The sequence below is a fragment of the Lepisosteus platostomus genome, chromosome 7, assembly GCF_059453375.1.
Source record: "Lepisosteus platostomus isolate fLepPlt1 chromosome 7, fLepPlt1.hap1, whole genome shotgun sequence".
NCBI classification, from domain to species: Eukaryota; Metazoa; Chordata; class Actinopteri; order Semionotiformes; family Lepisosteidae; genus Lepisosteus; species Lepisosteus platostomus.
The window spans coordinates 17,452,248-17,477,285 of record NC_142617.1 but is presented as its reverse complement, the minus strand read 5'-3'; the positions used below and the strand labels follow the sequence as shown (position 1 = coordinate 17,477,285).

The 25,038-nt window shown below is 38.4% G+C and overlaps 1 protein-coding gene across 1 annotated transcript; it reads left to right on the top strand.

Annotated features, from left to right (window-relative positions):
- On the top strand, nt 1-23,335 carry paxbp1 (PAX3 and PAX7 binding protein 1). The gene is made up of 18 exons (XM_088639571.1): nt 1-447; nt 3,605-3,736; nt 4,474-4,656; nt 5,002-5,223; nt 6,696-6,799; nt 7,402-7,619; nt 8,666-8,855; nt 10,522-10,645; nt 11,757-11,859; nt 12,320-12,435; nt 13,581-13,780; nt 15,548-15,695; nt 16,429-16,550; nt 18,078-18,154; nt 19,561-19,627; nt 20,407-20,553; nt 21,214-21,368; nt 22,410-23,335. Exons 1-18 carry the CDS (start codon nt 144-146, stop codon nt 22,525-22,527), a joined length of 2,730 nt encoding a protein of 909 aa, XP_088495697.1. The 5' UTR covers nt 1-143; the 3' UTR covers nt 22,528-23,335.
- Nucleotides 23,336-25,038: the final 1,703 nt, after the last annotated feature.

Below are 25,038 nucleotides of genomic sequence, written 5' to 3'. Positions count from 1 at the left end.
CAGAGATCTCCGCTTCATCCTTTCATCCGCGGCCGTGTGCTATGGCAGACGATGCTGTCCTGCAGTTATCGGTGCGCACTAACGTTCATATGGATATTTAGAATCATTGTTTTCGTTGTTTCCAACTGAGAACTCGAATAACAATGTTTAAAAAAGCGAAGAGGGTAAATTTCCGGCGACGAAACGAGTCAGACGATGAGGAAAATGAAGAGAGCCAACCTCAAGCGCTGCAGCAGCAGTCATGTGGGCCTGCTGACGAGACGTGCCTTCGGGAAGCCGGAGTCAACAATTCAGAGCTCGGGAGCGCAAACGTGCCAGCAAGCGAGGATGTTGTGCACCACGGAAACGGGTTGCAAAGTAATGCTGCAAAACCCAAAGAGAAAAAGAAAATTAAGGACAACAAGGAAGCTCCCAAAGCTAGCTTGTTGAGCTTTCACGATGAGGAAGGTAAGGTGTTGATTCTTTCTGCACGATCTGTCGGTTTAAACTTGGTTTTATTAGCTATAGGCTCCATTTTGGCGGAATACCTGCGGTCACTATACAAAAGTTATTTTAGCAAAAGGATCAGTGTAGCAATTAGGTTCAGTTTTAATACTGAACACCACTGACCGGGGCTCACAATCTATGCAGCTACATCGTGCGATACTGAATGTAGGTTGAAATACTGGAACGTTTGCAGTGACTTTTTGTGCAATTTGAATGTAAAAGGTGTATTTATATATATGTCAGACTCAACCGAGCAGTTACAACCTGTTTTGCACGTCTGTGCGTTAGGTGTGCAACTAATATTATTTAGTGACTTGAAGATTGCGCTGTAAAGTATGAATGAAGAAATCAATCTTTAAACGTATTTGCTCTTTATTCTTGTGGATCCCAAATATCTGAATTGTGAGTTAAACACGCGGTCAGTGGTCCGTTGTGGGTTATGTGGATGAATGCCATTTACCGATTAACAGTATAGTTTTATTAAAACATCAACGTACCACCGTGGTACAACATTATGGTGTTGTTGGAAAACGTCAGTTATGTTAACTCATGAAAGGTCACTACATCCAACTGAGGTTGTAGTAGGAAAACAGTTTGTTGTAACAAACTAATTGTAGTTCCGGATAGTTATTTCATTAAATGTGACAGCGTGGTACTTTAAAATTTGTATTTAACTGCACTGGAACAACATAAAGTAACAGGGATAAGGGAAGAGAGAAGTGTTTCTACAACGTTGGGCAAAACAATGTGAAAACCGAAATAGTGTTACAGTAACCTAACGGAAATGTTTGTAAAATTAAGAACCTATCTTAAATGCTATTATAATTTATGTTGCACATAAACGTACAGTGAAAAAGATTGTGAACTAATACAACCTGAAATGCAATACCAGAGTTAAAAGATGAGCTTGCATGACAAATACATAGTTTCCTCCCCCCAAGTTCAGCTGTAAGAAACGTGTTCTACCTGCTTTGCTTTCCCCCTTTTATAAATTAGTGCAGGGGTCTCCAATCCTGACCTTTATTGACCCCATTCGTGTAGGTGTTGCTTAATGTGAACTAATTCTCTAATTATATCAATCATTTTCTGCTTCTGAAAAGGTGAAGCTTTCAAATCACTTCATTTTCCTAACTGAAGACACCATCAAAGAGGTCCAGTTAGTAAAATGATAACACAGATAAACTAACGTGCATGAAATCAGCTATTAACTGCCTAAATGATCTGATTAATGGAGCCTGTTTAACACACATCTGCAGTTCTTTAGGTACTGGAGCTGTAGAGGGGATTTAAACCTGCTGGATGTCTTCAAGGCTGCAGGTGTGCTTTAGTGACAGTCTGATGTGAACGACACACATAGAGCTTTAGAAATGATTCGTATTTTCAGAATCACCCACCCTGTAACAACTGGAAGACTGAGCGCTTACAGGTTTATGAATGCCATCAGAGTGTGTGAGAGAGAGAGAACACTTGAGTTTAAAAAAAATAGGAAAGGAGATCCCAGTGGGCTCAAGCAGTAAAGGCACTTGCAGACAAGTGCAGGTTGAGCCTGGTTCGTGTCACTAGGTGAGCACGACCAGGATTCTCCAAGAAGCACACACTGCTCTGCTTGGCACTGCCTGGGGTAGAGCTGGTATCAGTCAGCCAGGACTGTTTCTAAATTCGATTTTTATGTTAAACAACAAACCCCCAATTATTGAAAAAAACAGAGTTGTGGTTATCTGTAGTGGGGATCTGTAGGTCTATTTTTATTGTTTTTTTTTTCCCATGTCAATGCAGGAGAAAAAGGAGCTGAATCTAATAGTTATATGTAATAGATCCTTTTCTTCATAACATGTTTTTCATCCCAAAGGATCTCAAAGTACTTTCAGTGTAAATTGCTTCAACTTCAGCTAAATTAAAGGGAACTTTAGGGAGGCCAAATCGAGAAGCCCAGAGTGGAATTTAGCCAGGACACTAGGTCTAATTCCACTACTTTTACGATCAGTGCTATGGAATCCTTAAAGACAAAGTAGACTGGACTTTCAAAGGAGACCACTTTCTCCAGCACAGTGTGTCTGGTTGCCATACTGGGGCATTGCTTTGGAAGTTCTTGGAAGACATCCACCTACTGCTCCACCAACACTTCTTACAGCAGCAACCTGGTTTTCCTTAAGAGAGTCCAGTACTGACCATGACCAGCCTTGCTTAGGTTCTGATAACTATATTTGCTGTAATACTGAGATTTTACTTTTTATATTGGTGTAAACATAGTATTACTTTGTGTAATGGTTTGTAGTTTAAAAGGGTATAGTAAAATGACTATTTTGCCCTGGGGTGACTGTCAGTGCAGATTTAATTTTGCCATAAAGCCCCTAAATTGAGACTTGGCATGTGTCAGACTACAACTTTAATGTGCTTGAGGACCATCTGTAATCTTGTTATAATTCAGAACAAAGCCACCCAATATCCACTCTAAAGCAAGAATAATTTCAATTATATAATAATAATAATAATAATAATAATTGCTTACACTTATATAGTGCTTTTCTGGACACTCCGCTCAAAGCACTTTACGGGTAATGGGGACTCCCCTCCACCACCACCAATGTGCAGCATCCACCTGGATGATGCGACGGCAGCCATAGTGCGCCAGAACGCTCACCACACATCAGCTATCAGTGGGGAGGAGAGCAGAGTAATGTAGCCAATTCATAGAGGGGGGTTGTTAGGAGGCCATGATTGATAAAGGCTGATGGGGAAATTTGGCCAGGATGCCGGGTTACACCCCTACTCTTTTCAAGAAACGCCCTGGGATTTTTAATGACCACAGAGAGTCAGGACCTCGGTTTTACGTCTCATCCGAAGGACAGTTCGGATGGTAAGACTCATTACCAATAACATATAGTCCTCATGTTATTGGTAGGTTCATAGTTTCCAACTAATTAGAATTTATGGAGTGGTCCCACAATGCAGCATAATTCAAACACCTCTAAAAAAACTCGTTTTGGAAGGTGCGGTGAACATATTTAGGCCAGTAAACACTATACAGTTTCAGTCCCAATGTAATGTTTATTTACTGTGCTGTAATAGTTTTAAGAGTCTTTGCTGTTTCTTATGCTTTGGTGTGATTCACTTGCAGACGATACTGAAGTCTTCAAAGTGAAGAAGTCCAACCACAGCAAGAAGATAGTGAAGCAGCTGAAGAAGGAGTATAAAGAGGACCTGGAGAGGACTGGGACAGTGAAGCAGGAGTCCAGTGCAGCTGTGGATGGTAAGCTCTTAGTCATCAGTGCGAGTCATTTCTTCAAAGCATCGAATGACTTGGGAAATGATTGATTAACTTTGATAACTGGCTACATTATATCAGCAATAATTGAAATTTTGCATCCAGTATCGATTCAGATTTTTGTCCCAGCGAGTCAGCAAATTCCAACTTACGAAGTTATCAATGAAACGATGCAGAATATTCTACCATTTCCTAAGCCGCCATCTTGAAAAGATTCAAATCTAAGTCCTGTCAATTTTCCTCTGGCAGTACACATGAGATGGTGGTACAGAAAAGAAATTACCAAAATCTAGCTGGTGTTATATCTGGTTACCTCAGCGATATTTGTAACCCGGGACAGCCCTTGAAATGAGTTTTCTAATCGAAATGAACTCCCATTTAATTCTCTAAAACTTATTTTCAAGTGGGGGGGAAAAAAAGTTTAATTCTACGTTTGTGTAATTTACTTGATTTTGTTTTTAGATTATTTTTTTACTATGATTTTCAAAGGATGGAGGAAATTTTTACTGTGGACCAAGAAAAAAAACATTATTAGTCTCCATATTGTAACTTGAGTGGTGATGTGTGTAAATCGTACTGGGTTTATTTTACAACTAAAGAAAAACCTGAATGGAGCATTTTGCGTGTTCCCATGTGTATGTGAACAAATATGGTCCCATGAGCTGCAAGTGGCTCTGCAGTCTGAGGCTGTCGTCATGGCCCTGTTGTGGTGTTTTGTGCAGAGCCCATGACAGTAGCAGTCACCACGAAGGATGACCTGCGGCTGGAGGGAAGCCTGCCTTGCAGCGAGCAGGGGGAGGAGGAGATGGAGGTGGACAGCAATGAGGAGTCTGAGGAGGATCAGAAGACCAGTGCTGGTGGTGCTTTCTCCAGTGCCTTGTCATCACTGAGCACGCTCAGACCAGGTGAGCAACTCCACGGCAACCGTTGGTCTTTCTCACGGCCGGTGAATTCCTAGACGTAATCTGAATGAGCGAATTTCAGCTTCAACAAACTAACCTGCAAAGAGTTCACTGTTTTTTCTACAGTTTCTTTGAGTACTGAAGACAAAATGTCAGTTTGTTACAAAACCTGTTTTCTGTAAAATGTGAATGTTAAATTTCAAATGGGCATACTTAATTGTACTGCTTGACTTTTGTTCTTTCCTAAAAAGATGCTTGGATGTGCCGAGAAAATGGACTTATTCTTTATGTTCCCAGGGTGTTCATTTGATTACATTGCTGTTTGTGTGGTCTGAAATACTTTTGCAGGTGAAATTCCAGATGCTGCATTTATCCACGCTGCCCGGAAGAGAAGACAACTGGCCCGCGAGCTGGGAGATGCCATTCCTATGGAGTCCGAGGTGGGCAAGAACCGGTTAGTGAGGGAGGACGAGCACGACGCCAGCGATGACGAGGATGACGATGAGAAACGCCGCATCGTCTTCAGCGTGAGGGAGAAGACCCAGAGACAGAAAATAGCTGAGGAGATTGGTGAGTCTGTTAAGATGGAACTACAATCTAGCATATTAGATAGCCCTATGGCCTAGATGTCAGTGTTTTCATCCTTCAATTATGTCACTGGCCTACCCTTAGCAGGATTGCAAAGTTTGCAGGGCACTGCTGAGATCATGTGGGTGTTAGTTGGCTGTGACTCCCTCAGCTTTCAGGGGATAATGAATGCAGTCTTACTAGTAGTGCAGGACTACATCTGAGGAGGAGAAGTGAACTGGTACTGTGCCATGACTGGTACTCATGAGATCACAAAACTATTACAAAGTACTTCCTTTTAGAGCATCATAAATTTGCAATGATTGTCTGAACATGGGGTTATATAATTATGCAGTATGTGTACATGCACATATGTGTAACAATTGAAAAAAAATGCAATGTTTTTTTTAACTCCATGTAAGGAGAAATGAATGTTAATGAAGGAAGACCAGTTGACCTATTTGTTCAGTGGGTTTCTAGTAGTATAGTAATTTAAGGGAAGCAATAAATGAACTGGGTGATTTAATGTCTCTACAAAACCTCTAAAACAAACTGAGTGTGATTAGAATTTATAAACCTTCTTATTTAGGATTTTTGTATGAATAATATTTTGGCTCTGCTGTTTCAGTTTGCCAATGACAAGTTCACCTCTGTAGCATGGGAGAACACTAGAACCTCTTTATTCCATTATGGGCATTGTTAAAATTCTCTCAAGTACCACAGTTAAAGAGCAAATTACATTTTCATGGTTTTGTTTTTACTGACAAAAAACAGATTGTATCATATCATACACAGTTTTCAGTTAATACAAAACAAATTTTAAGCTCAGCTCATGTTTTGACTAAATTTTAATTAAAGCTTAAGGTTATCTGACCTTTAAGGCCATGCCTGACTCACTGGAAAAGTTGTGAATTTGCTCATTTAATTCACATAATCTGTGCTTGCTGGCATACCTGGACTCCCAGCCTTTTCAGAGAGTTAAGGATTTCATTGGCTTGAGGGTGTTACTGAAAATTTCATTTTACAGCTGAAAAAACAATTTACAGTTAGCCCAGTAGAGAGACAAAGCAACCTTAGATTAATTAACAAGACTTCAGAAAAGCAACCCAGAGTATCTCATAATGCTGCAGGATGCTTTATGATTTACAGCAGATTCCTTAATAATTTGTTAATTAGTGAATAGCAGTTCAGTCTATCCAGATTGTAATTGATTACATGGATTTTACAACTTTTTTCTTAATAAAAGTCAAAACAATGTGTTCATTGCCATTGTAATTTGGAGATCAAGCTTTTGATGGGCCAAACCTTTTGTTTACAAAAATAATTGTTCAACAATTATAATTGCATATATATTTCTGTACAATTATAATTATAATTGTTGAATAACTAACTGAACATGACATGCTGAGCTGCTGATCTTTCTGGGTTTTTACCCCTTAACGGTTGGATTTATTTTCTCTGTTTTTTTTTAACAGGAATCGAAGGCAGTGATGATGAGGCTCTGGATGCAGGAGGCCAGGATGAAGAGCTGAGCCGCTGGGAGCAGGAGCAGATTAGGAAAGGGATCAGCATTCCACAGGTCAGCTTTGGAAAGATCTGATGACTTTTTTAATACTGGTGCACAACTCATCAGAATGGCCACAGATGAGCTCGTCTGTTTTTGTTTCTCTGTTGTCCTATATCCTGCTCAATTCTTAGCGCTCATCATCTCTAACTGGTTAATTTTAACTACCCTCTTAGACATGACCAATTTCAACAAAATTAAAGATGGGCATTTTTGTTCTTGTTGCTTATATCTCATTATTCAAAACAATTAAGATTTTTTTCAATATAACTTACGTTTAGCGACACAATTGCCTTATTACCTTACAAGTAGATGCGTGATGTCAGATTAAGGAATGTATACAGAGGTACAAAATAAGGTTAATGTAACACATCTGGTGAGGAATTAGGAATGTTTGAACGACCTGAATTTAGAATTTAGAACATTTTAAATTTAGAAAAATTTAGAGCTTGTAATTTTGTTTTTGGCAGTGGGTGTTTGCAAGTGGGACAGAACTGGGTTTTAGGTTGAAAGGCAGAGTGACGCATAATCAGAGCATTGCTTCCCACATTCAGCATTAACTGTATCATGAGTGAATAACAGCGGACGGTTTAGTTGTTTTTTTTGTCTTCCTTTAGGTTCAAGCCAGTCAGCCAGAGGATGTGACTATGTATTACCAAAGCTCCTATGAAGCGTCGTCCTATGGATCATCGTATGGCCTGCCCTATACCTACAGCTCTGTTGGATCTGAAGACTCGAAACAATTAAAGTCCGAAAGCTCAGTAACATATTCTGCTCCTAGTAGTGAAATGACACCTATCACTACTGATTTGGTAAAGAAACGCCTTAAAGACAGGTAGGGTAGACCCACTTTCTTGCAAAGGGTGGCTGCACCTATGCTGTTGCTATTCAAGGCTGTTTCACAGAAACCAAGGGCACATTCATTTCACAAACCAGTTGGGTTGTGGGGGACCCTTCTTAAATTTCCATCATCCATCTACCAGCGCTTCAGTGCTCTTATGGAAAGGGAGAAGGACGCTAAGGCACAATGTTAAGTCAACATCCCAGAATACCTTCTCGTAACTCGGCAAGGACAATGCTGACCAGACCCAGACTCCTCTAAATGCTGAACCAGAATTAAATGAGACCTTTTCGGCTGTCAGATGTCTGATTGCATGGATGTGTGATGTGGACTGTTTTTCAATAATGGGACACCAATGTGAGCCTCTCAAGCACGTTTCTTGTGAACTAGGTTAGATTTATAAGATAAATGTGAAGCTGTACCAGATATCGGGAGTTATAGGACGTAGATGAACAGTCTTTATATACATTCTACATTTTTGTTAAAAACTATTAAATGCTTAATAGTTTGATGAAGCTTAATGTTACACTTCTTTGCTAACTTCAGTGATGTGAAAAAACATTAAGGAAATGTTTCAAAGATAGCTGCAGCACCTCCCCATGTGATTTGAAACAACTGGCCCAAAAGTTGTACTGCCACTATTTTTTGTTACTTTGCTAAACAAAGAATGGTTTGAGTTCTGAAATATTTATTGTTGCTGGGGTTTTTTTCCTACTTTGCAACCGAATCCATGCCAAAGGGGTCAGCTTTGAAGACCTTTGACTAAAGGAGGTGGTTCAACATTTCCAAAGCCATTTGTGGGTTGTGCTCGAATCAGAACTGCTGATTACCTTTGTTTAAGTCTCCTCTTGTGTCACCTGTGTTTGTCCGTGTTTTCAGATGGAAAAGAAAGCAAACGAGCTGAGCTGGTAAAAGCTTTGCTTGGTGTAGAGATGGGGTCCTCTTTTTGTAGAGCTCACTAGGTCAGACCTGTCCATTACTGCCAAAACCAGACTGTACTTGCGCTGATCTTATTTGTAATCTGTGTTTTTCTTCTTCAGATTGAATTCAATGAGAGAAGTGCACAGTAGCAATAAGAAACGCTATGAGAAAATTCAACAGGAGCTGGAGTCCTCCACCAACATGATAGAGAGACTGGAAGGCTCCTCCGATGGTGTCGCCGACCAGTATAAATTCTTGCAAGAAATGCGAGGGTATGTTCGAGACTTGCTTGAGTGTTTCAGTGAAAAGGTAAGGGAGAAACGGTTTGTCACTAATTTGATGTGTTTTGCCTTGTTCAGGAATTAAATACACAAGAAAATTGTGATTAAACATTATGTAAAGGTGTTAAACTGGATAATCTCATAGTGTTGTGATCACAGATTTTTCCCTTGGCAACCCTAAATCTAAGATACAATAATAGTTGAAGTTAGATTTTTGTAATCCATACTGCAAATTTGACCTTTTTGCTTAGTTTTAATAGGGCGGCATTAGTTTCACTATTTTTCCATAAAAAATTATAGACATCCGTGTGGCCCATGTGCTGTGCTGCTGTTGAGTTTGTAAGTGACCTCTTGTGGAATGTTTTTAGAAGCACGTGAAGTTTTAATGGTTAAATGTATGCATAAAGACAAGTTGGGATATGTTTCTCACTCTTCATCCAAGGTTTTCCAAGTCTTTACGATGATGGTGCTGTTTTGTAGGAAACACTTTCTTTACACTGCATGTATAATCAGACTCCTGTCAACGTACACATTCAAGCTGCTGTGCTGTCTTTTGAAAGAACAGGGCATGTGAACTCCATTGTCATGACTGATCCCAGCATATCTATGCTTTTGACAAAGCATAAAGTGTCTTTATGGCCCTTTAGGGTTTTTGTGCAGTCCATGTTGGCTGTGCCTTGGTTTATAATCAGTGATTTATTTTTATCACTCTTCTTGACAGACGGAGACTGTAAAAAAATTGCACTTACTGCTGCTTTAGTAGTAATTTATTAGTGCCAGCAACATCGTTTAAAACAAATGTTGTATTAATGAGACCTGAGGAGCATCTTAACCATTTTATTATTGCAGTATAATTGCTTGTAAGTCATGGTCATATTTTTAGCTGGAACTTCAATAACCTTGGGCACACTCTTTATAATCCCATTTAACATCAGGGTGTTTTCAGACAATTGCTTTAATTTACAATTTTCCTTTTACAGAGCGAGCACGTTTTTTAGGCCTAAACCAGGAGCTTCAGCTGTCTAACTGCATTTTTAAGTTGTCAGGAATGAACAAAGAGCAGGAAGCCCAGTGGAGCGAGTGGTTATAAAGCATATTGGGGATAAGCATCATTGGTGGAGACGTCAGTTGAGAGACTAACTGTTAAAGATACAGATACCCATCCTATTTCAGGTGCTCATACAACCTAAACGCCTACTAAGGCTTGTATCGAATGCATTGTAATTCTTCAGTGCCTTGGCAACCTATAGCTTAATTCAAATTTATAAACTTGAACATGTTTCACGGTTGGAACGTCGGGTGTCATAGTAAAAGATGCATGATCACTGGTAGTGGATTTAGCTTACAGTTTGGTCTGTATCTCAAGATGCTGGTCAAATGCTTTGCAAAGTGTTGTGGGAGAGGCTTAATATTCATGCATATGGAAAAAGATTTCAAATGACTCTGGAAGAACATGCATACTGTTTAATTTCCATGTAAAGTATCATTTGGAATCCTTTGTGAAACCTATGCAGAGTCTGTGTTTTGGGTCATGATGTGGACTCCATGATGCACAGGGCTTTGGGGCATATTTCCAATCGGGTCCTTTCAGCTGGCTCCATCAGTGTTGCTTCTGTCCCCAGACAGCTTGGTAACCAGCCAGAGCTGAGCCTCCTTGCAGGGTTCTCGATCACAGAAGGTATCGTATCTTGCAGGTGCCTCTGATTCTCGAGCTCGAGTCGGCAATGCACCAGTTACTTAGGCAGCGGGCGGCCCGGCTGGTCCAGAGAAGACAGGATGATATTAAAGATGAATCATCGGAATTTGCAAGCCATTCAAGTCAGTCCATCTTGAAGGTTTTTATTTTTCATTGAACAGCCTCGTTTTGTTTTGTAGCCTTTTTTGTTCTCATGCAGTCCTGTGTTAATAAGTGTTCTGAGCGTGTGGCTGTTAAATGTGATTAATTTGAGTGCATTCTGGTAAGTGGGAACAGTAGCAGAACGGTATAATTTTCCCTTTCCAGAAATATTCCTTTCCATTTTCTCAGTGCCTTTCAGTGGCACTTTCTATGCAGAAATAAGTGTTTTTGTTTGGCTTTTCTTGGAAACGGGGGGGAAAGGGAAGTGTTTATCTTTCTAGTTTCCATCGATCTAGTTTATCTTTATGAAAAAATAGAATAGATTTTTAAAAATATATCCCCAAAAGAACAGATTTGATTAAATGATTGTTATCTTGAGGAGAAAATGCCTTTGGACCAACCAAGGAATTCAATAATCGGTTAATATCCTGAGAGGGATTCACAGTCAAGTCAGTTGTTCTGGCAAATTTATGCACTACATTTCATACCTTAATACTACAGTCAGGTCTTAACACGTGACTTTATGGAAATCACTGTAGTAAATTTGAAACTCTCATTATCTTCTGTACCATTTTTATAAAGTGGTTCTGTAGATGTCTTCCCTTTGTCTAATTTGAGCATTTATTCCACGTTAAATACTAAAATGTGAACAAAGACCATAGACCATATTTTTTTGGCCTTTGAAAATCAGACAGTCTAGTATGTGCACTGCTTAAATCCACAAAATACCTAGAATCCAATCCCCTCGGACTCTTGAAACAAACACAACATAGTTCTTAACACTGTATTTTAAGAGATTAAGAAAGCCCCAAATGCAAGATCATTGTTCAAATAATTTGGTGAAGCATCAGGGTATTAGGGAAGGACGTATTCTTGTAAAATGTCTTTTGAGACTTCTGTTTTGTGTTATCAAAGAATGAAAAATAAAGCTGGTAATTAGAACTGCCTTATAGCGTCTAGCAGGATGTGATCTATGAGAGGGATGAATAACTAAACTCAAGAGTAGAGTGTAACTTTTGTAGGAAATGATTATTAGGGTTGATGTCTACTGCTCTTTTCTCATTAGTAATTGGAGTTTGTCTATTGTTTCAGGTAAGGCCTTAATGGCACCAAATCTTGATTCTTTTGGTCGTGACCGTGGAGCCTACCAGGAACATGCTAAGCAGCGAAGGATTGCAGAGCGTGAAGCCAGGCGGTAAAGTTTATTATGATTCCATGAAAGCAATTATGATTAAATAAAATACGTTCTGATTATGGCTCTTATAATGATTAGAGAGAAAATGAATTTTCATCCTCTTTAAAGCAATGGGATATATAAGAGCATGTGTGCACAGATGCACAGTTTGGTTACTTAAAACACCATTTGTGTAACTCAGGGCAGGATATAACATTTTTAAGCAAACATTTAAGCATAAATATCAACTAAATTAATTTATTGTTTGTGATTTAATATTTTCTGTATATTTTATTGGATAGGAATATGAAATTAAAAAGGTTTAATTCTCAGTTCTCAAAAGACCAACTGTTTTTCCACAAACTATCTGAAATTTAGGTTCTTAAATGGCTTTAAGAAACATTTAATGCTCACCTTGTTTTCAGGTAGAAACCCTTAAAAACATTCCATCAGTGTTTTAATTCAGTATTCTGTGATCCAGGGCTCGGCGGAGGCAAGCTAGAGAACAGAATGGGAAGAGAGCTGAGCATTGTGAAGGTCTGTCGAGTGATGATGAGGAGACCACCACTGACATCACCAGCTTCAATCTCGAAAAAGGTTTGACATGTCAGATGAATTTTGTTTAATGGAAAAATGTTCTCTATGTCTTTACAATTAAGTGCCACTAGGCGGCAGCAACAGCAGCATTAGAAGGAAAGCTGGAAATGTTCAATACATTGATAAGCAGAAGGAATTGTCAGTAGTGGACTCCCATATTGCTAACATAACATAACCATTTCTGTGTCTCACACTCTAAAGCAGAGACATGCAGAGTTATTATGTACTTTCTTACATGTGGTTATAGATGCTTAAGTAGTATTTTTTGTTAAACTTTCTTTCATTTTTTGTGTCATGTCAGGTTTTTGAAATGTGCAACTTAAAAGCTAGCAGACGTCTTGCAAATTCATATTAAACATATATATTTAAAATTCCTAAATGTTTCCCACTTCAACACTTGGGTGTTCCCTGTTGTTTTCAACATTTGTTTAGGATGGGTTTCAAAAATGAAAAATGTAACTTAAATATGGTGATAAGCATAAACCAAAATCTGTCTTGTCTAATAGTCTTGGCAGCTATCGAGTGTTATTTGAAATCATATAATAACCAGTAGAAGACTCATTCTGGTTGGACACAAGCTAGCAGATTTTCATTTGGCATCAGTCACAGTGCTGGTGTCATCTTTGACAGCTGAAATTTGGTTAGTATCTGCAGCAAAATTAGATATTTTCAATGTAGATGTGGAAAAAAGATCTGGAACTTTTCTCTTCATTTATATATACATTTAGAAAGCAGTACACATAGTGTGCTGTCCTCCTTATTTCTCATCTTGCTTGTGTGAATTTAGAAGACATGAAAGCTCTAATGATTTGAACACTTTTCTTTCTCCAACACGCTTACTGTATACCTAGCTCAGGGGTGTCTAGTCCTAGTATTACATATAATTGGTGCTTTACATACCTGGAAATTTTGTCTATTTTGTGATGAAGATTTACAAGTTTCTGTGTACATTTTACTAGCCTTGCAGCTCCCCTTTAAGAGCAGAATTGACATAAACAATTCAAAACACGCAAGCACATTGACCCTCAAGGACCACAATTTGACACCCCCTGCATTAGATGAGTCTCTTATTGAAGGAAACTTGAAGGGAGATAGACATATTTGAGGAAAAACTTGAATCACAATTTTTTTCCCCTGTATTTCAGAACGCATTTTGAAAGAATCCAAAAAAGTGTTTGAAGATGTGCTCGAAGACTTTCATTCTCTGGACTGCATCAAAGCCAGATTTGAAGTTTGGCGCCGGCTTTATTTCAAATGCTATCAGGATGCATACATTGGGCTGTGCCTGGCCAAGCTGTTCAGTCCCCTGGTCCGACTGCAGCTTATCTCTTGGTCACCCTTAGAGGTGAGTGCTTATTGAAAATACAAACATTTCCAAGGTGGGATATTCATTATTATGCAAGTTCTTGCCCATAATTCACTGACTGTTTGCTAGCTGAGAGGTCTTGATTCTCTGTGGTCATTAAAAATCCCAGGGCGTTTCTTGAAAAGAGTAGGGGTGTAACCCCGGCATCCTGGCCAAAATTTCCCATTGGCCCTTACCAATCATGGCCTCCTAATAATCCCCATCTATGAATTGGCTTCATTACTCTGCTCTCCTCCCCACTGATAGCTGATGTGGGGTGAGCATTCTGGCACACTATTGCTGCCCTCGCATCATCCAGGTGGATGCTGCACATTGGTGGTGGTGGAGGGGAGTTCCCATTACCTGTAAAGCACTTTGAGTGGAGTGTCCAGAAAAGCGATATAATGTAAGCAATTATTATTATTTGCGTGCCATATTTGCTTAACCAGGAATTGATTTTTTTAGGGCTCATTTGAAAGAATCTTGATTGTCCTCTCAAGTATGGTCTGACTCGATCCTTAAAAGTTACTGCATATCATCTATGGCAATGTTATTACTGTTAGTCTAGTTTCCATGTTTCTGAAAGGCAATATTTTATCAACATTAATCAAACAATGCATCATTAAGACAAGGAAAACAGTGAGTCTCTGAAACTGTTTTTCCTGAGGTGTCTAAGTTGCTAAGAATGATAAACATTTGATAATCTAATTCTTCTCTTGTGACTCATGCATGATGGGATTGTACAGTGGAGGAAGCATTATATTCAAACTCCAGTTTATTCTGTTGTGGAAAGAGGTTCAACAATTGTTGCTTGCTCCATTAAAAAAAAAAAAAGGAATTAGGTATGCCTTCACATGTAGATATGTGTTATTCTTTCCTGTGGAGCTTATAATGTCAAACAGCATGGCTCTGACAGATTAGATGGGTGTATCGGAATAACATATCATGTTAATTTTCTATTATTTTAAGTTCTGCACAAAGATACACTGCAGGAAAACCAATGTTGTTATGCACTGGGTAAGGGCTGTACACTGTGTACTTCACAAGCTAATTCAGCACATGGATTTCTCAAGCACAATAGGTTAGAATGTAAAAACAGCCCACACACTGCAGCTGAATGACTCACCTTTTTTTCCTTTTCATTCGGTCTGTCAATTTAGATGTTGTAGACATGTCTTTTCATGGTAAGTGACACCCTAAAGAGCCTTACAATGATAATTGCAACAGGTAATACCATATAAGTTAGAGAAGTACTGGTTTCAAAGCTGGCCTAAGAAAATACAGGTACAGTTAAATGTACTTGGCAAACTAAACACAACACATTTGTAACTGACAAATGTGAGAAGCAGTTCAGTACTGAAGAACAGGGCTTTAGGGATAGTTGGAGTTACTGTGGCTGTTGCACATCTGACTGTTTTCACTAACACAACATAGAGAAGCAGCTGAAAAAAGAAGCTACCTAGTTGTTTCCTTGCCTGTCCTGGAAATCACTGATGAGATTATGTGATACCTAGGTGCCAGTGCTCAAAGGTTATTCACTCATTTCAACAAAAAACGGATTCTGTGTGACCTGTTTTATGTCAGGAGATTTTTAAACTCTGCTATACTGTGGTCATAGTTGAAGAACGCTGTCTTGGTCCACAAAGTACTTCATTTATTATATATCTGTGAGTTATTGTACTTTTCTAAAGATCATCCCATACCTGGTCTTGAATAGGCAGTGTTTGATGAGCTTCAACATCTTCCACCTGCTCATGTTTCCTGCAGGCTAACTGCCCTAACTTTGAGTACATGCTGTGGTTCGAGGCGCTGCTGTTTTATGGCTGTGAGGAGCAATCTAACTTGCCAAAAGGGGACGTGGACATCAATCTTCTGCCGTCAATCGTGGAAAGAGTCATACTGCCCAAACTTGCAGGTGAGCTGGAATCCAAGTTCATCTTGACAAGAAAGAGCAAGGCAGATGCATTATGATAGTTTTCAGGATTTGTATTGTCTAAATGTAATCTCTTGTGCTTCAAGCAATCTGTAAATGTTAAGGGAAGTGCTTATTGCATCTATATGCAAGAATTTCCCCAACAGATTGATTTAAAAAATTGGTTAAAAATATGACTTGAGTGGTCCCGTTCTTGGGTCTAAAGTGAAGCTCCGACAAAACCAAAGCTTAAATCCCCATTCAGTGTGCTGATCTGCAGAAACAGTGGTAATCAGTTCTCCTTTCATAAGGCAAATTTACTAGAGGGTTTTTAATAGTTCATTGCTCACTAAAAATTACTAGGTGGGTTCATGAAATTATGTACATTTTGCAGCTTTTGTCCTGGGAACATTAATGAACAGAATCATTTTACAAAATCTGAGGTGTAAAATGACACATCTCTTACAACATCTTCAGTATAAAAATCTCTAGTGGCTTCATTAGAATTTGTGTTTTTGATGATGAAGCTGTATTTTAGAAATCGGGGATCCAGAGTTTCAGGGGGCTTTATCTTAGTAACTAAAATAACAAAGCAGTCATGAATTTTGACTATTAACATTCAACCGGTGGCTATTTTATGCTGCTATAATCTTGGATGATCGGATGTGGTCATCTGACCTTGACAGCTTAATTTGACCTCTCTCTTATCCCTGGATTTGTTCTTGCTTTCCTTCAGTACTTGCAGACCAGGTGTGGGATCCCTTCTCCACTAATCAGACGACAAGGCTCGTAGTCTTCATGCACAAGCTGATCAAGGGGTATCCCACAGTCCTTCACGGGGAAAACCGGAACACACAGGTGCCTTGTCATGTACTACACTCTATAAACAGTGAAGGAGATTGAGAGAGAGAGGTTATGAAGGAGAAACCATGCGGGCTAGCAAACAGCTTACCTATTCAGAGATTCATGTACACAAGTACTGTTAAGAGCATTGGAAGATTTGGGGCAGGGCAGCTCTTATCTAGAGGAAAGGTTTAAAATTCAGATGAAGAGAAAAAACTATCGGAAGAAAGAAAAGGCCATTTTAGAATTATTTTAGACAATCTTTGGGTGTAATGTGATGAATACTGGATTGATAAAAATGTTAATTTCGAGTTTACAGTCTTATGTATATGATGGTATTAATGTTCCTGTTTGTCTTGTAACCTTGAAGGCCCGTAGATGTATAATTTACAGTAGGTCCCAGTTATGAATATTATGTTTTTTTTTCAGTAAGTAATAAACTTTGCAATGAGGCTTATATAGCTCATTTAGTGTTTACATTTGCCATCGTTTTTTGTTCATTGCTATCTGTGCTGGCATGTACTTACTGTCGAATTTACCAAGGGGGCTGACTTTCTTCCCAGACCTTGTTTGGTTTGTTCTGGATATAGTTGGCTGCAGTAAGTAAATATACAAACAATGAAGACGAAGTTCACAGAAGGAACTGTTTCAGTTAAAACATTTAAGTGACCTACCTTATGTGGCTCCTTATGTACATTATAAACACTTAAAACACTTCTTTTCACCTGGAATGATTTGTTACAAGTGGAAACTGTACGGAGAAGTTGTATTAGTTTTTTTTTCCAACACAGACATTTGGAAATTCTATAATAGAAAAAAAGCCTTTTGTCTTTTACAAAAGAAACCTGTCCACCATTTTAATTTAGCACAGTGTCTTGTTAATCAGTGTTTAAAATTATATAAAGATTCTGATGGAATGTTTTCTTTGAGTCAAAAACTAAGTAACATCTCAAAAATAGGGCACCCACTCGTAAACATCTAGCAGAAATTAAGACTCTTTGGCAACAATCTAGAGGATTTTCTGTTCTTTTGCAGTTCTAGCAAGAAGATGGTGTTGATTTTTGAGGTGTTAAAGTTTAATTACCATATCAACTTCATCTAGATGATGATTAACCACATGAATTCCTAATGGCACTGCAGTCAAATTAGGACCCATGTGTTAACCTCGGACATAAAGCACTGTTTCAGTGAAGATCTTCTTTCAGATGAAGGTCATAGTGGAATGTGGATAAGGGGAGGACTCTGCACTCGTAACTGGAAAGTGTAACTTCTGCGTATTCAAGTCTCATATGGGGGATGCTTGTTTTGTACGCTTGAGCAAAGTTCTTTACTTGGATTGCTCTAGTAAAATTTCCAGCTGTGTAATTGGGTACAAATGTACGTTTCTTTGGATGAAAGCATCAGTCAAGTAATAGTAGAGTTTTAGGGGAAAGCCTAATCAAATGGACTGCAACGAAAAGAGTTTGTCATACCATTCAACACGGTGTAATTATCCTTGCTGTGTGCTTCCAGGAATTCTAAATTGCTTTTTCTTCTTATTAGGAGCTGCTGAAAACTATAGTCATGCGGACAAGAAGAACTCTAGATAATGATGTTTTCATGCCTCTGTACCCGAAAAAGTAAGTTATGGTCGTGGCTCTTTTCATTATGAAGTTCTATGCCCAGTTTATTGCCAGTAACCTGGACTGAACTAATATCAGCATTTGAATTTTGATGCTGGACTGTCAATTGGAGGTTGAAAGAAAGTAATTGTCTAGCAGATATAAAGTGCTGCTGTTCTTTTCACTAACTCGGGTTCAAATGAATAAGATGGCCAGTATATTGTGTTGTGTTGCAGGTTGCTATTGATTCCTGCAGCCCTGTTTTTTATAATATTCAATAAGGACAGTATCCTCCTACCTGTCCACTAACTACTTATATACGCATGGCCATTTCAGGATGGCTGACATAATTTCAAGAAACCCCTCAATAAAGCTTTTTTTGTTAATACATCAAAGGAGACTGAAAGCTATACATTTTAAAAGGGCTGCTGTTAATAAAATATTCACTGTAAAACTGTAGGCTAGCAGATCACTTCTCAGAACTATCAAAGCAGGGCAGATCTGCAGTGAGTAATTTCGCACAGTACTAAACTAGAGATGAAAGTCTGTTTGATTGGTGTTCACCTGGGTAGTATTTGAAGACTTCCAGGAATCTCTGTACTCTAATGGTCGTGGGATATTAATTAAAATGTTTCTAAGGGATTATTACTTGACATTTCTTAATTATGCTCTTTAATTGTTCTCCTTTATTTTGACCAATACACTTATTGTGCAGTTTCCATGCCAACACTAAGGAGCCAGAAATATCCTTGTTATAGTAAATTTTGTATTTACCTAAGCAGTTACGTTAATGAATGCTGAAAACATTTAGTTTACTATAAACCTTTTTATTTTGTTGGAGTTCCATTAATGTTCAGTGTTTTTTTTTTACAGTAAGGTATGAGATAGATTGGCTGAGATCTAGCTGGTCCTGGTCTGCTTTCTCTAAAAGAGGCATTGAAAATGAGCCAGTGGTCTGCCCTTTCAAAAAGATATTTGGCTACCTAGATGAGACAATGATATAAACGGCAAATTTATTTTTACTTTGGTCTGCTTTTTTTTAATGTTGCCTTACTAGAAATAGTCAATTTATGTCTGGACTGGGTTGTACAAGTATGCTCAAATCATGAAATACACTGACAATCTACTGTGTCTTTCAGAAGTCAAGCATGAATATAATTTGGCAGTTTCATTTCTCATGATTAAATGTAGCTGTTTAGGAAACAATCCTGTTTTTTTCTTCATTATTAAAAAAAAAAAACATTTACTATAACTGAAAGTTGAACCTCTTCATAAGCCGCCACAAAAAATAGAGCACCTGGTGTTGATGAAAAGATTAAATTGAGTGCAACAGACAAATTGTTTGCCTGTTTTTAATGGAAGAGTCGTTTGTTTATTGACTGTGTCCACACTTTAACTGGAAATGAATGTTTTTTGACATGCAGTGTGCTGGAGAACAAGAACTCTGGACCGTATTTGTTTTTCCAGCGTCAGTTCTGGTCTTGTGTGAAGGTGAGTAAGCAGGTACTAGTTAGCTAGTGGTTCCTTTGTAATCTTACTTAAATTTAGTGGAGAATATTATCTTTTTTGTACTCAGTGTCCTTCAGCATGTATTTTTTTCTTGTGTGGAATGCCAAATTGAAATGTGACCCTACAACAACTTACATATATCAACCAAGCATAAAGAATCTTCAAAAGCAGTATGGCTTTAAAAACTGTGCTGCTGTGAGATGCCAGCAAGCTTTGGAGTTTTTTTAGCAAGGTCTGAGATAGCACCCCATGCTCTCGACCATGAGCAATATCCCACATTGAGTTTGAATTCCAAGCAAAACTAGTTTTGTTTTGTACACTCTTAAGTTGGTAATAAATACTAAAATGACAAATACTACAAGTTTCTTTTTTCAGTTTGTATCTTGACTGTTCATTCTTGAACACTTAGCATAGAAGGATAGTTGAAAATACAGCTGTGAAATCAGGACGTTTGGACAGTATGCAAGGAAACGTTGGTCACTGTTTAACATTTTGGAATAATGTTTGCTTGAAAGCCCAAGTGAAGCAGTGAGGCATTTACCTGTGATTACAAGGGATGTTCTGTATAGTAAAATGCCTTGGGATATTGTTGCAGGTATGACATTAAAGAAATATTTGCAATCTAGGTGGGTGGTCTACGGCATTATTTAGCGAGCTGTTCATCTCTGACTAACTTGGCTAGTTACACAATCTCCAGAATGTGTAGGCACAGTTTGTGTCTGGGAGGTATAGTCTTAAGTGTTGTTTTTTTTTCCACTTAGCTGTTGGGGAACATTCTTCAGTGGCATGGAGTACTGTCCAACACGAGCCTTAGGGAGCTGGCAGTGGACAGCATGTTGAATCGCTACATCCTCTCAGCCCTTCAGAGCACAGACCCCGGAGAGGACAGCATTGAGAAAACCCAGAGTGTAAGATCGGGATTTATTTATTAGCAAATTGATGTTTTGCTGGTTACATGTATGATTTTAAATAGTTTACATATGCTGTAAATTGTATAACCCCGACACAGTCCTGTCAGTAATTGTGGCACTAAAGTATTCTAAAATTTCACCGGGATTGACACCAAATTACCTCTACACCTGTGACTACCTTTGTGATTAATGAGGCATTTGAATGCTTTTACAGCAGTCATTTGCCACTCAAGTGTATCACTATCAATCACAAACGATCAATTGATAAGAACACTGCCAGAAACATTTTGCAATATCCAACATTCATCTAGGCTATTTTTGAAATAGTGATATTTCCATTAAGGAAGATACTGTATCTTCTTATTAGATTAGATTATTCTTTATTGCCAAGTAGTATTTGAGTAGTGCGAGTAGTTATCCAAGCTTATTAATATGCTCAAGCTTAATAAACACTTTAATTAAATACTGTAAAAACATACTGATAAGTATATTTTACAGCTTGGCAAATACTGGGAAATGCTGACTTGCCAGTGACAGTATAAAGTAATGTATCAAGCAATGAATGGCCACAAGCTTATTGGAAGATGCCAAGTATAGTCATTTATCCTAATATTTGCCCAACCATGACCTTTACTCATGTTTTCTGTATATTTGCAGGTCATCAGCTGCTTCCCAAAGCAGTGGTTTACAAGCTTGAAGGGACAACAGACTCTCCCTCAGTTAGAAAACGTCTGCCGATATCTCAAGCATGTTGCCAACACAGTGTATCGTTTGAGTCTTGGGGGCTCTGATGTTGACAAGCGAAATGCAAGGTAAACATCTGGGTTATCCCCCATGTATCTGGGGATTAAAAATCATGTTTTTTGCACATTGGTGAATAGCCTTATTTGTGCTTAATACATAAAATAATACTAGAAACTGTCTAGTATTACTGTCTCAGTTAATACATAGTAACATTCAACTGAGGGACACCATACATTCATACCTGGTAGTGGTACAATTTGGATCATTTCTTAAACATAAGCCTCATAATGCCTTCTTCTACAGCAGATTGTTCTTTTTTTTATCCCTGAAATGATCAGGGTCTCATTTCCTGTATGGGATTGCATCTGTGATGCCTTATTTGAGACAATCTGTTTTGTGTTATAATGTCAGCATACAATGTGACTTTCTGTGGCATTCTTACAGCTAACTTAAAAAATACATTAAGACAATATGTTAAAGGATTATTTCAGTTTGTTTGAAAGTTTTGTGTTCAGGTTTAGATGAAATAAAAAGGAGCATATACAGCACAGGTTCACAAAGAAGATGGATGGTATGTAGCACTAGCTTATTATAGAAACATGGTGTCTCTATAGTAGAGGCTGTGTGGTTGATGTGTGTAAATTCCAACACATCTGATCAACACTGCAGAGGCTTGCTGTAGCCTGAAAAAGCTCAAACTCAAATAATTTCTTCCTTTGTCAGTGGCATGATGTCAGAAGTGTTCCTTATTATGCTCCCTGTGCTAGTTAACACCTCAGCAAAAGTCTAAAGAAAAGCAGTGTTAATTCAAATGTGATGTGTGCACTTGTTACAACCCTGCAAGTGTTCTTCATTATCTGTAGATTGAGAAATGAATCGGATTGCAATTGTAAATGTTGCGTTTATGCTTGCTTTAAAGCATTATCATACATTGCTTTCAGTCAGTATGGGCACGTTGTAACCTTTTTATGTTTTCATCATATTTACACTTCCCACTTATTTTTGTTTTTGATTCATGTCTGTTCTGAATATATCCAGTATTTTGTGTTCTGTGTTTATGATATCTCATCTCGTGGAAAATACATTGATATTTTAACTTACTTTCATAGGGATCATATAAAGGAAGTAGTGAAGCTCCTGGGAAGTATCAATGCTCTGGATCACGCGATGGCTGTCTCCACCGAACACGGAATAAAAGACTTTAAGGCTTTACTAGATGGAAAATGAGAAGTTGGTGGATTCTCCTAAGCCTTATTTGTATTTGGTGTATATAATGTGAATATGTGTAAAAACTTGGAGCACTATTAAAAATTGTTTTAAACAGACTTAAGTACCATAGACACATTTTATATTGTTAAGTTGAATGTGAATCAGGATCTGGCTTTGTACCTGGAAGACAACAAGAAATGGATGGAAGGAAAAGTTGTCTATTTAAAAATGGAGAGTCTTGAATAAACAATCACTTGGTTCAGTCTGAAGCTTCTCTTTGGCAGGGCCTAGAAAGCTTTAAGCACCAGGGCAATGTGGAACCTTGGTCACTTAATAAGGACACTGGCACTTTGAGAAGGACCAGCACTTTGTTGGTTGCTCAGTTCACCAGGTCATCAGCACAGTTTAATCTTCATACTCTTGAGTCTAACAAAGGACCAGGTATCGGTAAATGGGTTTGACTCCAGGCCTGTGCCACTGTACATGGCTATTGCACATCCCAGGCTATGACCCTGGTCATACAACCAGTGTTTTAAAACTGAGGAATTAACAGACTGTGCAAATGAGTTGCATGTCCCTGTGCCACCTGAAGACATACAATAATTAAAATCGGAATCCACAATTGTTTTGTAGTAGTTTGTGTTACCAGGATTTGTATAATCTTCAAGCATGCCAGATCCCTTGAACAGTATTCATCCGTTTCAAATTCACTGAAATTTGTGCCATAACGTTTTTGTTTTTTTAATGATTGGGAATTTTCATTTTAATTTTCCGTTTGTGAATGTTTTACTGGCCTGTTGAATAAAAAAATTTGCCCAATGAAAAATGTTCCTTGTATCAGAAAAACTGTCATCTTGTGTAGTGTGTACATAGCTCAATTCTGAGCAGGTGTTAATGAATTTTGAGTTCAGATTTAATTTGCATTAGGCGGATATGTTTTCAAGCATTTAAAGCAGTTTTAAGAATGTGAAGGACAGAATAAGAGCAGCCCAATCTACTCAGTACTGTATGTATAATGGCACAGGAGGGTGTAAGCTAAATCCAAATACATACATAATTCCTCATTCATCAGGCTGGTTCAAAACAGTTTCAACATATGTGTGCTCTGCTAAATGACATTCCTTCTTTTCTATCATGAATGATCCCTACCTACATGCTTACTATGGACATTTTCACTATACATTTCACTACAAGCATTGCTCATCTAATATGCTGCCTCACTGCTATATTTTTATAGAAATTTTTTATAGTTTTTTATATTTATTTTTTGGATATGTTGGAAGTCACTTTGAGTAAGGGCACCTGCTAAGCAATTAGCTGTTTCAAGTGTGATGCATTTCATGATTAAAAAATATTCTTACATGTATTTAAAAAATTTCCATTTGTATGCGAGTGTGGGACTGGATGATGTGGTTTTTAAGATGCTGAATCTAGTGCCTGCAAGTTAAGTCCCTATTGTAGACATAACAGTTTCTTCTTTGTTGTACTATTACTTTAACTTAACATTCCTTCAGTCAACGCAGCTCCCACTCAATTGACAAACTACCTATGCCTTCCCCCGGATCCAGTCACTGGGGCTAGTGCATTTTGTCAAGAGTCTCCATACTTGAGAGCCTCCTCAGATTTCACCTCTCTGCGTCAAGCACTAAACCCATTTGTTTAGAGTGCTGATTAAAGCCAGCTGGTTGTCACTGGGCTTCTTCAAGTGGCACAGCTGGCCCCCCAAAAAAAGGTGAAAAAACACTCAGGGCATTTGTTCGCGAGTGACTTCATTTTGTGAAAACAGAATCCTGTGACTCAGTTATGTCTGTGTGAGACACACTGTAGTTCCTTCATGGTACCAACTGTCCATAAGGCATCGCGGAGCTAGCCGCATGTTAAATGCCAAGGCAGTGGTGAAGTGCAGGAGACTCCTCATCCCCCACTCCCTTCCCCAGCAGGTGCCGAGGTTGTAGCTGTGAGCCAAGTTAATCGACATTTGGGAATGTTGAACTGGGAGGTTATAAAATAAGGATATGATATTGAAAACTCCAGGTTTTAAAAAAGAAAATGCACCTTCATACTGTGCTTATTGATTCTGTGACCTTATGCCTCGAATGTGACTGCTCTTCACAATACAAGGTTTTAGGTTTTCGAGAGCTATAAAGTTATGTCTGTATTTGTTAACTGGTTAACTGCTTCAGGGGACAGAGTGGACTGATTTCAGATCACTATTGAAGAATCTAATTGTTGTTCACAATGTTTTTGCACAGTCCGACAACAAATTTCAATTTTCCATTAATGGAATCACTATCCACGTCTCCCATTGTGTCCAGATGCAATTCAAGAAGGACCAAATTTTCCTCTGTAACTTGGATTTTGGATGGAAAACTGTATTTCTACAACAGGTTCATACAGTATTTGCCCAGGCTTCCCTTCATTGTTGTTAGGCGGTCTTACTATCATGAACCTTATATATGTATTACAAGGAAGACTGTCTTCACTTGAGACCAGTAGAGCAAAATTACCATTCTGGAAGACTAGGTTTCT